This window comes from Lucilia sericata, unplaced genomic scaffold (genome assembly GCF_015586225.1).
Source record: "Lucilia sericata isolate MDLA Ls3-8-SP2 unplaced genomic scaffold, ASM1558622v1 Contig000172F_arrow, whole genome shotgun sequence".
Classification (NCBI taxonomy): domain Eukaryota; kingdom Metazoa; phylum Arthropoda; class Insecta; order Diptera; family Calliphoridae; genus Lucilia; species Lucilia sericata.
Genome location: NW_023994201.1, coordinates 510,757 through 524,659, shown reverse-complemented (window position 1 = coordinate 524,659; position 13,903 = coordinate 510,757). Strand labels below are relative to the sequence as shown.

At 34.8% G+C, this 13,903-nt stretch overlaps 2 protein-coding genes across 3 annotated transcripts; both read left to right on the top strand.

Annotated features, from left to right (window-relative positions):
* Nucleotides 1–201: 201 nt before the first annotated feature.
* Nucleotides 202–1,947, top strand: LOC119601522 (extensin-like). The gene is made up of 2 exons (XM_037952489.1): nt 202–461; nt 531–1,947. The coding sequence occupies exons 1-2, from the start codon at nt 459–461 to the stop codon at nt 1,857–1,859; spliced, it is 1,332 nt and encodes a 443-aa protein (XP_037808417.1). The 5' UTR covers nt 202–458; the 3' UTR covers nt 1,860–1,947.
* Nucleotides 1,948–4,117: 2,170 nt separating this feature from the next.
* Nucleotides 4,118–11,152, top strand: LOC119601521. Of its 2 annotated transcripts, XM_037952487.1 has the most exons (3): nt 4,118–4,353; nt 4,424–5,924; nt 9,629–11,152. In XM_037952487.1, the coding sequence occupies exons 1-3, from the start codon at nt 4,351–4,353 to the stop codon at nt 11,017–11,019; spliced, it is 2,895 nt and encodes a 964-aa protein (XP_037808415.1). In that variant the 5' UTR covers nt 4,118–4,350; the 3' UTR covers nt 11,020–11,152. The 2 variants fall into 2 exon arrangements, with proteins under 2 accessions (XP_037808415.1, XP_037808414.1); XM_037952486.1 differs by lacking the exons at nt 4,118–4,353; nt 4,424–5,924 and adding an exon at nt 9,307–9,430 and having other exon boundaries at nt 9,508–11,152.
* The last annotated feature ends 2,751 nt before the right edge of the window (nt 11,153–13,903 follow it).

The following is a 13,903-nucleotide window of genomic DNA, read 5'->3' as shown; positions in this document are numbered from 1 at the left end:
TTATCGTAATTGTTTTTAAAATCACAGACAGAGTGGCTGCTCTGATGTCGGAATAGCAAAGAAAAAATATGATAATAAAGAGTATTCAACTGTTGCATTCAAATGTACATACATACGTACAAACATAAATAATAAACATTATAGATTTCTTTCAAGCTGCATCTGTGTTTTGAATTTGTCTCCAATTGAAACTGAAACAAAATTCTTTCAATAGAAAACAAAAATGAAAGTGTTTGTCATCTTTGCACTGATAAATGTGATAAAACTAGCTAAACCTGCATTTAACATGTTATGAATGTATTTATAGATCTGCATGCGTTTGTGCAAATAACAATTGGAGGCTTCTAATAGAATCGAAATAAGAATCTGGTATAAATACTGCAGTTTTAGCATTATCACAACTATAGATTTTTTAACTTTGTACTGTTCTGAGTCTTTTAATCAGAACTATCGAAACAATGGTAAATAGTGGAAGAAATATCAAAAATACTCCTTTTGCATTTACTATTTCATGTAATTTTTTATTCCAGAAACTTTTCCTTATTACCGTCACCCTATTGGCCAGCACCTGGGCCCAATCACTTTCTAGTGAATATTTGCCTCCTGTGGAGGAATACTCGGGTGCCTCTAGCAATGCAGTGGAAACAAATTTTTTGGAAAATGAACCTGCTCATTCGTTAGCTGATGACGGCTATCGTTACAAAACCGTCAAACGTTTCCGTTTGCGCCATCGCCGTGATGTAAGTGAATTATCTAACAGTTACTTGCCTCCTCATGCCGCTTCTGCTCCAGCACCTGTTTATTCTGCTGCTGCTGAAGCTGCCCCAGCTCCAGTCTACTCTGCCCCAGCTGCCACTGAATCCTACGAAGTTGAGGCTTCTGAACCCGCTCCTTCCCACTCTTTCGGTGATGATGGTTACCGTTACAAAACTGTAAAACGTTATCGTCTCCGCCGTCGTCGTGATGTTAACGAATTGTCCAACAGTTACTTACCTCCCCATGCTGCTTCTGCACCAGCTCCCGTATTCTCATCTGCTGTTGAAACCGCTCCTGCTCCCGTATACTCCGCCCCAGCTGCCACTGAATCCTATGAAGTTGAGGCTTCAGAACCCTCTCCTGCTCACTCCTTCGGTGATGATGGTTACCGTTATAAAACTGTAAAACGTTATCGTCTCCGTCGTCGTCGTGATGTTAGCGAATTGTCCAACAGTTATTTGCCTCCCCATGCTGCCTCTGCTCCAGCTCCTGTATACTCAGCTCCAGTTGAAACTGCTCCAGCACCTGTGTACTCAGCTCCAGCTGCCACTGAATCATATGAAGTTGAGGCTTCTGAACCTGCTCCTGCTCACTCCTTCGGTGATGATGGTTACCGTTATAAAACTGTAAAACGTTATCGTCTCCGTCGTCGTCGTGATGTTAGCGAATTGTCCAACAGTTATTTACCTCCCCATGCTGCCTCTGCTCCAGCTCCTGTATATTCTGCTCCAGTTGAAACTTCTCCAGCACCTGTGTACTCAGCTCCAGCTGCCACTGAATCATACGAAGTTGAGGCTTCCGAACCCGCTCCTGCCCATTCTTTTGGTGATGATGGTTACCGTTACAAAACTGTAAAACGTTATCGTCTCCGCCGTCGTCGTGATGTTAGCGAATTATCCAACAGTTATTTGCCTCCCCATGCTGCTTCTGCTCCAGCTCCTGTTTACTCAGCTCCAGTTGAAACTGCTCCAGCCCCAGTATACTCAGCACCTGCTTCCACTGAAACATATGAAGTCCAAGCTTCAGAACCAGCTCATTCATTTGGTGAAGATGGTTACCGCTACAAAACTGTAAAACGTTACCGCCTTCGTCGTCGCTACTAAACAGTACAAATCTCTTTATCATTAATGACTATATGATCTATTATAATGTTTATAATAAATGATTCGATTTCAATTTATATACATATATGTAGATGTACATATAATTTATTTATTTACCATGTGGCATTTTTTTTTTACTTTTAATAGGTATTTTATACGAGTCCGTGGCACCTCGTCCATTTGAAATTTCAAAAACAAAAGCATTTCCAGAAATATAAAAAAACAATAACAGTGTTAATAAATGAATTGCGGATATTCAAGTTACTTTCTGAAGGGGGCTTTGTATGGGTGCTAGGGTCAAATGAAGTCCGATCATATCGAAATACAGCAAGGTCACCAAGGCTTATATATTTATATTATACATAATTATGAGCTCAAAAGCCCTTTTCTGGGGGTTCAGTTGTATGGGGGCTAGGTGAATTAATTGACCGATTTTAACCATGTTCAATAGGCTTAGTTCTTGGGTCAAAACAAACGTGTATTAAATCGACTCAGAAAGTGATTTTGAGTAGATCGATGCGTTACAAACATCAGTAAAAACGCATAATACCCTTCCCACTATAGTGGTGTAGGGTATAACAATAATAGTTACGAACTTAATACTTAACTTAATATTAATTGATATCATTATGAAAGGAAGTGTTCAAACTAAAAGAGTGTTTTCGCACCTTGAATTTTAAAATATATTAGAAGATGAGTCAACAGATCGGCAGAGAAAAATGAAAAATTGTTAATAGCATTATTTTAAATATTAATAATATTAAAATATGTAAATCCATCAAACGTATTAGATGAGACAGGAAACGAGTTGCAAGAGTTTGGAGTATCATGGAGCGAGATGTTGTATTTGATAAATTGAACTGGAAAACTGTTGCGGCCCTGTGTTCCGCAGGGAATTAAAGGACTAAATATATTATTTGTTTACTAGTATTTAGCACCTTTTAATATATGGGTCATTTCGTGTCAAGTGACCCAACTTTAAAATCGATGTCTTCCTATTTTGAGGAATTTGTATAAACTTACATTTTTTTAAACAATAAAGAAATAGCTATCTGAACTCCTACTGCCAGAACCAGTAGGTGAAAAGTTACACTCATTTCAATAAAAACCCAGTATGACCAAAATGTCCAAATTTGACCACCTCTAAGTTCGGCAGTTCTGGACCGATAGCTCTGAAAATTTCTGTCTGGCAAATTTCGTCAAAACCGATTTTTTGAGTTGGCTCACTTAATATAAAATTGCCAATATGCACAATGTACATATGTACATATCATCTGTGAATTTAAATTTTTTGTCAGAAATATGTTTATGTCAAAAATAGCATTTTCTTAGAAAATAAGATTTGGTCGAAATTTTAAGAAACTATAATTTTAAAGGCACAATTTTGTAAGAATTTAAAAAAGTGCTATTATTTACCATATTTTACACTTTTCAATCGATTTCCGGCACGAGTTCCCGTTATTCGATTTGGCTAAAATTTTACACCAGTTAGTTTTATACACTAATGAACAAAATTTGACCCATCTAAGCAGAATCGATATATTGTGGACACCTCTAATGTACATATACATTATTCATTTTCATACAAATTTATATTTGTATTTAAGTTCTATATGATTTTGAACCAAACCAACAATCCCCATGGAAGTCTGGTGTATTTCTTAGGATTTGGTAAAACAAACATCCTCCATTCAAACTATATAACTCCAAAATTAACATTTTGTTAGGAAATAATAATTTAAGAAAGATTTGTGTTGTCTAGGTTAGGGAGTTTTTAGACTGCCCTTCGATATATGTATTTTCTTATCAATAAAATAATGTTAACATTAATTAGCAATATCAATGTTTGATTTGGCTTCGTAGCTAGTAAATTTAACAATATAATACAAATTTTACTTATGTCTTTAGCAAAGATTTTCCCTTCATTTTTAATTATATTATCTAAAATATATATTTATACAAGTTGACTGACCCATTGAAGGGAGAGTAAATGTTCTGCATTTGCTTTAATGCCTGAAAAACGATAAAATACATAATATCATAGTCTGGAGTCATATTGATTAATTTGATATTATACGTCTTGTTCAATTTGATGTTTGTATGTACAACAAACTGTTACTTCCGAGTTAAGATACATTTGTTATACACAAACAAACACACGCACATAAAAAATACATGTACATATACATATGTACATATATGTATATGTTTTTATTTTTAATACATATAATAAAAAATAATAATAGAGAAGTATGAAGATCATGATCATTTAATAAACAATAAACAGTATTTAGCAAAGATGAGTCTAAATTGATTTGAGAAACAATAGCGTTTATTATGAAGTGTTCATAGTATATGGCCATGGTAATTTTCAACAGAAGTGAATAATGATGGCTTTCGATCGACTTAAAGAATTTTGTATAAATCAGTAAGATTGTTAGGATTTTTTATCAAACGATCGTTGGAACTCAACGTGCAACAACTTAATACAATGGTAAATAAATTGACATTAGATAAACACATTTACAAAAAAAAATATAACTATTCCTCTTTCATTTTTATAGAAATTTCTAATTATTGGCTTTGCTTTTGCGGCATTAGCGTGTGCGCAGTACGCTCCTAGTTCGGAATACCTACCTCCTATTCAGGAAGTTAGTCAGTCTTTAGAATTGGATGCCCCTTCAAACGAATATTTAGCCCCTGCTGTAGGTGAAGAAACCGTCTTGGCTGATGATGGTTATCGTTACAAAACCGTCCGTCGTCATCGTCAACGCAGACGCCGTGATGTCAGCGAATTGACCCAATACTTGCCTCCCACCCAAGAAGCTTCTTTTGAAGTAGCAGCCCCTTCAAATGAATATTTGTCTCCTGTTGTTGAAGAACAACAAACCGTATTAGCTGATGACGGTTACCGTTACAAGACTGTTCGTCGCCAACGCAAACGTCGTGATGTCAGCGAATTGACCCAATACTTGCCTCCCACCCAACAAGCCTCTTTTGAAGTAGCAGCTCCATCCAATGAATATTTGTCTCCTGCTGTTGAAGAACAACAAACCGTATTGGCTGATGACGGTTACCGTTACAAGACTGTTCGTCGTCAACGTAAACGTCGTGATGTTAGCGAATTAACCCAATACTTGCCTCCCACCCAAGAAGCCTCTTTCGACGTAGCTGCCCCATCTAATGAATATTTGGCTCCCGTTGTTGAAGAACAACAAACCGTTTTGGCTGATGACGGTTACCGTTACAAGACTGTTCGTCGTCAACGTAAACGTCGTGATGTTAGCGAATTGACTCAATATTTGCCTCCCACCCAAGAAGCTTCTTTTGAAGTAGCATCCCCATCCAATGAATATTTGGCTCCTGCTGTTGAAGAACAACAAACCGTTTTGGCTGATGACGGTTACCGTTACAAGACTGTTCGTCGTCAACGTAAACGTCGTGATATTAGCGAATTGACCCAATACTTGCCTCCCACCCAAGAAGCTTCTTTTGAAGTAGCATCCCCATCCAATGAATATTTGGCTCCTGCTGTTGAAGAACAACAAACCGTATTGGCTGATGACGGTTACCGTTACAAGACTGTTCGTCGTCAACGTAAACGTCGTGATGTTAGCGAATTGACTCAATATTTGCCTCCTACCCAAGAAGCCTCTTTTGAAGTAGCCGCTCCATCCAATGAATATTTGGCTCCTGCTGTTGAAGAACAACAAACCGTTTTGACTGATGACGGTTACCGTTACAAGACTGTTCGTCGTCAACGTAAACGTCGTGATGTCAGCGAATTAACCCAATACTTACCTCCCACCCAAGAAGCTTCTTTTGAAGTAGCAGCCCCATCCAATGAATATTTAGCTCCTGCTGTTGAAGAACAACAAACCGTATTGGCTAATGACGGTTACCGTTACAAAACCGTACGTCGTCAACGCAAACGTCGTGATGTAAGTGAATTGACCCAATATTTGCCTCCTACCCAAGAAGTGGCTTTTGAAGTTGCTGCTCCCTCCAACGAATATTTGGCTCCTATTGAGCAACAACCAACTATTTTGGCCAATGATGGCTACCGTTACAAGACTGTCAAGAAATTTAAAGTTCATCGCCATTAAATTACATATAAATACATCCCCAAATAGTTAATGATCCCCGTTCTGTGAAAATGGAATTATGTTAATAATTTCCAAAGATATTAAAAAAACTGTTATTTACAATATTTTATGTATAAATAAAATTTAAAATATAAAAATTTAAGTTTTTTGTAATTAAAAGGAATGTTATACAGTCAATTAGCTCCTTTTCGATAAAATATTTAACACAAAGAAGCCGAAATTTTTGTCCGATATTACTACAGGTAGTACTTATAAAGTATGACAATAAGAGGAACAATTTTTAAAACTTATATGCGTATCAGCAAAACTATCCTGTCTGTAAAAAATTGTAACAACTTAAACTCGGGACTTCCGATTTTTAATGCAGCGGAAGAGTTTTGAAAACATACTTTGGTTCTAGTCAACTCTTACCACATTAACCCAAATTTTCTCCACTTCCATTCATCGTTTAACCGATAGTTATTCTTCCAGTTAAGACAATTTTTGTATGAGAACTGTCAATAAATACATATATAAATATATCTTAAAGTTAAAAAATAAATAGTGTAGTTTGATTGCAAGGTTTACATGGACGGACGCACGGACATAGCTAAATCGACTCAGAAAATGATTCTAAACCGATTGGTATATATTAAGATGGGTATAGGACCAATATTAGTGTGCGTTACAAACATCAGCACTAAAGTGGTGTAGGGTATAAACATGTTTGCCGATAAAATGCACACATACTAGGTTACTTAAACATCATATGTACATACGTATATGTCATTATAAAGGCCTCAGCTTCTGCTTTATAAATCCATTGAAACTTAAAATCGGTTGATATTCAACTAAGTTACTGACTTATAAGTGCTCAAAGGTACGATAAACCGTTTTTTACCCGGATCCTTCTTTCTGAAAATTAGTATCAATTTCCAGGTATTTCAATTTTTGTTTATTTTGTCTCACTGTGTAATGCTCTGCCTTATAATTAAATAAGTGGTATTGGTATCCCGGAGTATGAAATTACGCCACATTTCATAATTCAAGGACAAGCTTATCGCAGATTTAAGTTTGTCAAAATGTTAGCAAAAGTGTTCTTGTTTAAAAGGAGTAAAATAATATATTTTTGAAACTTTTGACTCTTTATTCGCCTTCAATACGTTAATCCAGTAAATTTTAAATGTAAATAGTCCATTTCGACGTGATACACAGATTTTAACTTGATTTTGTCGAACAATATTATTAAATTAACATTCTATATTAAATATTCTCAATGTACGGGAATATTTTATAGATATGACATCTCTACATTTATTTATCCTGATGAACAATTATTTAAAACAATAAGATATCAAAATATGTATGGGGGTCCGCGAAATTAAATAAGTTCCTCAACGGATCCGCGAGGTAAAAACCGGTGGGAACCGCGACATTAGAGGTATTCAAAAAATATCGATTTTGGTCAGATGGGTCTTATTTTGTTTATTAGTGTCAAAAAATAACTGGTGTTAAATTTTAGTTCAATCGGATAGCGTGTCGGAAATCGATTTAAAAGCGTAAAATTGTGTAAATAATAAAACATTCTTGATTTCTTAACAAATTGTGGTATTAAAAAAAAATTAAAAAATTTTTTTTGAAACAGTGAAGATATAGCTTTGTAAACTTCTTTGGACAATTTTTGATAGGACCAATAGGTGAAAAAATGACAGTCCTTGACCGTTACAGCTGAAAATCATGAATATTTTGCATTGTTTTGTCTTTGTTTTGCAAACAGATGTAATGAAAAAAAATATCTAAAGTTTAGATTCTAAACGAGTAAAATATGAATTAATTAGTCGTTTTTGCTAATTATTTATAAAAAGAAAATTCCTATATCTTTGTTATTTGTCGCTTGATATTAATACTTTATACCTTGTTGCCAAGATAATTTTCTCTAGAAGATAAGATTTGTTCGAAATGTTAAGAATATATAATTTTAAAGGCAACTTTTTTGAAGAAATTAAAAAACTCATATCTTTTACCACTTTTCCGATTGACAAAAATTAAACACCAGTAAGTTAAAGGCACCAATAAACAAAATAAGACCCACCTGAGCAAAATCGATCATTTTTAGACACCTCTAATATATATACATATATTGATTTAGAGTCTAGCGCGATCAACCCATATCCGTCAGTCTGTCTGTTGAAAACACTTTTCTACAAATATTTTCTGTTGATGCAGTTTATGTGATACTGAAAATGAGCAAAATTCGGTTCATAACTGGATTAAAAATACATATAGAGTGATGGAACTAGCTTTTTATGAACCAAAATTCTTCTACAAATTTTATAAGAATCGGTCCATAATTGATCACCCAAAATGATAAATATGAACAATATAAGAAATAATGGTTTAAATTTTGTAGCTAACATTCCCATCAATTTTACTTTAGCTTTTCAGTACACAAATTAATTTTTTTAAGGAAAAATATTGAGAAAAGCCAAATGTTTCAATTCCACTTAAATTGCCGAAAGTGGTGTTTTTTTAATTGTTTAAATTTGTCTAATTAAATAACATACACTGGATTTTGGTTCCGATTTCGGACTAAATTTAGATTTAATTATATTGTGATTACTTTAATATAATATACATATATAAATCAATACTTAATTCAGTTATATATACAACAGGCCCACTGGAGGCCTAGAATTTGATGTAACTTAATTCTCCTTTCAAACTAACTAACATAAAAATATATTAAATTAGTAATTCATTGGTAAATTATTCATCATGTATTCTGCTCGGATTCATTGGTAAATTGCTCGGAAAGAAGAATATTTTCTAATTATTATTTCTCTTTAGCAAAAAGCAGGTGTAGATTGTCAAATAGCCGATTATGCCATACTATACTTTTTATTATACTTTTAAATGTACATCTCTAACTACATAAACACAAATTTGAATGGGATTCCATTCATTTTATCCATCAAATTGTGTAGATTTTTTTATTTATTAGGTTATAATGGGTTGCCAAAATAAAAAAATAAAAGTAAATGTTGAACTTCTGGTTGTTAAAAAATTCTCAAGTGGATCATCATCTATAATTGTTGTTTTTTAAGTTTCTTCATCACTACATACATAAATAAATAATAGTATCCACTTAATTTGTATTTGAAATGTTTGAGTAGAAGTATTTCTCTAAAATCAATAGAATCGAAAAGTTAAGAATGAAGAGGCGAATGTGTAGCAAAACTATCTAACGATCTATCGCTTTGTTTTCAAAATTTTTAATAATGCGTATTCCAATAAGTTAGTATGTGTGCGTGTTTTTATATATTTTTTTTTCTTTTCATCAATAATGCTTTGTTTTCTTAGAGATTGCTCGAACTGATCAAGAACAAATCACATAAAGTCAAAGAGTTGTATATAAAGATAGTTCGCAAATGTGTAGATTATCAATCGTTTTCTAACTTTACGAGGTGTAAAATCATCTCAGAAATGGTAAATTCGAAGATCGTCAATGTGTTACAACAGAGATTTAATATTATTTAAAAACTATTTTTCTTTTTACTACTTAGAAAGCCATATTTGTTCTATTGGCAGTAATTGCCACAGCTTATGCTGCTTTGCCATCCAGTGAATACTTGCCACCTTTGGAGGATGCGTCTCCTACTAGCAATCTAGACCTACAATCGCTAGGTGAATCGAGTCCACTTGCTGATGACGGTTATCGTTACAAAACTGTAAAACGTTTACGTTTGCGCCATCGTCGTGATGTCAATGAATTGCCATCAAACGAATACTTGCCTCCTACAGAGTCAGCTCCAGCTGTAGCTGATATCCCAGTAGTTGATACCGCTGTTGAACCTGAACAAGATACCGCTGTTTTAGCTGATGATGGCTACCGTTACAAGACCGTTAAACGTATTCGTTACCGTCATCGCCGTGATGTCAATGAATTGCCCTCATATGAGTACTTACCTCCTACTCAAGAATCTCAAGTTGTGGAAGAAGCTGCTCCTGTTGCTGCCGCTGAAGAATCTGCTGTTCTTGCTAACGATGGTTATCGTTACAAGACCGTTAAACGTATCCGTTATCGTCATCGCCGTGATGTCAACGAATTGCCCTCCAACGAATACTTGCCCCCTACCCAAGAAACCCAAGTCGTAGAAGAAGCTGCTCCAGTTGTTGCTGCCGCAGAAGAATCTGCTGTTCTTGCTAACGATGGTTACCGTTACAAGACCGTTAAGCGCATCCGTTATCGTCATCGCCGTGATGTCAACGAATTGCCTTCCAACGAATACTTACCCCCTACCCAAGAAACCCAAGTCCTAGAAGAAGCTGCTCCAGTTGTTGCTGCCGCTGAAGAATCTGCTGTTCTTGCTGATGATGGTTACCGTTACAAGACCGTTAAACGCATCCGTTATCGTCATCGCCGTGATGTCAACGAATTGCCCTCTAACGAATACTTGCCCCCTACCCAGGAAACCCAAGTCGTAGAGGAAGCTTCTCCAGTTGTTGCTGCCGCTGAAGAATCTGCTGTTCTTGCTAACGATGGTTACCGTTACAAGACCGTTAAACGTATCCGTTATCGTCATCGCCGTGATGTCAACGAATTGCCCTCCAACGAATACTTGCCCCCTACCGAAGAAACCCAAGTCGTAGAAGAAGCTGCTCCAGTTGTTGCTGCCGCAGAAGAATCTGCTGTTCTTGCTGACGATGGTTACCGTTACAAGACCGTTAAGCGCATCCGTTATCGTCATCGCCGTGATGTCAACGAATTGCCTTCCAACGAATACTTACCCCCTACCCAAGAAACCCAAGTCGTAGAAGAAGCTGCTCCAGTTGTTGCTGCCGCTGAAGAATCTGCTGTTCTTGCTGACGATGGTTACCGTTACAAGACCGTTAAACGTATCCGTTATCGTCATCGCCGTGATGTCAACGAATTACCCTCCAACGAATACTTGCCCCCTACACAAGAAACCCAAGTCGTAGAAGAAGCTTCTCCAGTTCTAGAGTCTGCTCCTTTGGCCGATGATGGTTATCGTTACAAGACTGTAAAACGCGTCGTTTACAGACGTCGTGTTTAAATGAAATATTCAACAATGATAGCAATTAGTTTTAGAAAATAAAATCAACGAAAAATGTAGAATTGAAAAGATATAAAATAAATAATACATGTACATGTATGTATGTATATTGTACATAAAATTAAATAATGAACATTCTAACATTCTAAGTTTACGTTATTGATTACGTATTTATTCTTAAATTTACGTTATTATTCTTAAATTCTAAGACGATCTAGACATGTCCGTCCGTCTGTCTGTCTGTTGAAAGCGCGATAGAGTTCGAACGGAATAAGCTAGAGGATTGAAATTTTCCACAAATACTTTTTATAGGTAAGGTTTGTTTGATGTTGAAAATGGGCAATATCGGTCAACGTTTTCGGATAGCCCCCATATAAGTGGACCCTCGAAAAAGAGCTTTAACGGGCATATCTGTTTTAAAAGTACGAGTATAGCGATGAAATTCGTCATAAATAAGTTTCATATGAGCCAAAATCTCCCTACCAAATTTTATTAGGATCGGTTTATAATTGACCCTACCGCCCATATAAGGTCCCCTTCAGAAAAAGGCTATAATGTTCATTACTGGCTTAAAAAGTAGAATATAGCGTTGAAATTCGACACACTTAAGTTTCATGCGAGTCAAAATCCATCTACCAAATTTTATATGGATCGGTCAATAATTGAACCCACCCCTCTTATAAGATCCCCTTCAGAAAGTGACATTAACCCTCATTTCTAGCTTAAAAATACGAGTATAGCTATGAAATTTTACATAAGTCTCTTACGAGCCAAAACCTCTCTACCAAATTTTATGCGGAACGGTCCATAAATGACCCTATCGCCCATATAAGGTCCCCTTCAGCAAATGACTTTAACGTCTTAAAAATACGAGTACAGCGATGAAATTTGACACACATAAATTCCATGTGAGCCAAAATTTCTTTATCAAATTTTATGTTGATCGGTCAATAATTCACCCTACTTCTCATATAAGGTATTCTTCAGTAAATTTGATGAGTAATATCACCCTGATATTTATAGAGCAGCATTCCTTTTACGGCATACGGTTTGATGGTGGGTATATAAGATTCGGCATAGCCGATATAGCACTCTTACTTGTTAACTTAAGTGTGTTGGCAGAGTATTAAACTCTGTCAGGTTTTCCCACAAAAATAGAAGTGTTACATCATAAAAACATCATAATAAGGCTACAGGTCTATTTTAATATTTTTCAAAAAATCAAAAAGTTACTTAGAAACATTAAAGTCACCCGATTTGAGAAGGGAAGAAACATCATAGTACTTCCTAAAAAAGTCAATTTTGCGCCTCAAGTTGTCAAATTTAGTAAATTTGAAAATTATATGATCAGAAGTTTCAAACATCACAAAGATAAGAGGGTCAATTACGTCAATTTTGCTTAAACTGCCTATAAAAAAAATAATATCACTTTAATCACATCAGCCGCTGTACAAAAACCCAACAAAAACTCGCTAATGGGTTTTACTTTCATAACCACTTACTTTTCAATGACTACTAGAAGAAGTACTCTAGTAATTACTTTCTTATAATCTGATATAGAAGTACTTTATTTTCGGATTTGTCATTTTGTTTGCACATTTTCTTTAATTGCGTGTTAAGAATTGTGTCTTACGAAAAAAAAAATTAGATTTGTATGTGAAAACCATTATTTGACGCGCAATAAAGTAGCTAAGCAATGGTGCACTGAGTATAACATTTGACTAACAAATCGAAGTCCCTGGTTCGTATTCTAGCTGGCTCTTTTTATTATTAAAAAATAAAACAACATACTAAACATTTTCTTTGTAAGAGAAATTGCAAGCACTTCTTCAACTCCCTATTTGTAAGTACTTGCCTCCAATGACATCACCGTGTTAAAATAATGATTTAAAATGCGAATAAAGAAGTAGTGAAAAGAGGTTTTATTAGCTCATTCCTTTTCAATGTGAGTTTTTCCTGGGAAAGTTCTCTATGTATTATAATGCTTTCTACTTGTTATTAACGTCAAAACGAAAAGCGAATTTTTCGCGTATATTTTATTAATAAACATTTAGTTTAAGTTCGAATGAGAGACACCTACTTCATATATCAGGATTAATTTTTCAAATCTCGTGATCAGTTTGAACATGATTTAAATAATGATATTTCTTAGAAAAGTATTCTCTGTGTAAAGAATAAAATTTGTGTAAATATTATTAGAATAATTTTTTTTTTAAATATGGATTATTAAATTTGTGTAATTCGTTTTGAGGAACTTAGTGGAACGTTCTGGCAACATTAAAGTGTTATAGAAAAAAGAAGACTGCAATATCGGCATTGGTACATAAGAATAATAATAAGTACAGACGACAACCAACAAAAATAAGTAAAGTCAGCAACCAGAAAAAATGGTATAAATTTTACATATATGTAATAAGCAAAATATATAATAAAAAGGAAATACGTAAGTATATTATAATATTCATGATGTTAAACATAAAATAAATTATTAACTCGATTTTTATATATTTAGTTCATATTATTTATAACTTTTAATACCCCACGCCACTGTAGTGGGGAGGGTATTATGCGTTTGTGCTGATGTTTGCAACGCCCAAAAATATTGGTCCACCTTACAACTGTATCCCCTAAAAGGCTTTTGAGCTCATAAATATGTTAAATGTTATTGTATCTCTCCAGAAATCGGCAAAATTGTATTTTATGTAAGTCCAAATGGTACTGCAAATTTTCGTAATGATCCCATACAAAGTACCCATCAGAAAATCACTTGATGGTTATAAACGATAATATCACGATGTAATTCTGTATAAATAACTTTAATGTAGACGTAAATCCCTCTACCAAATCAAGTTAAAGTTGTCTAAACAATTGTTCAAGCTACTTT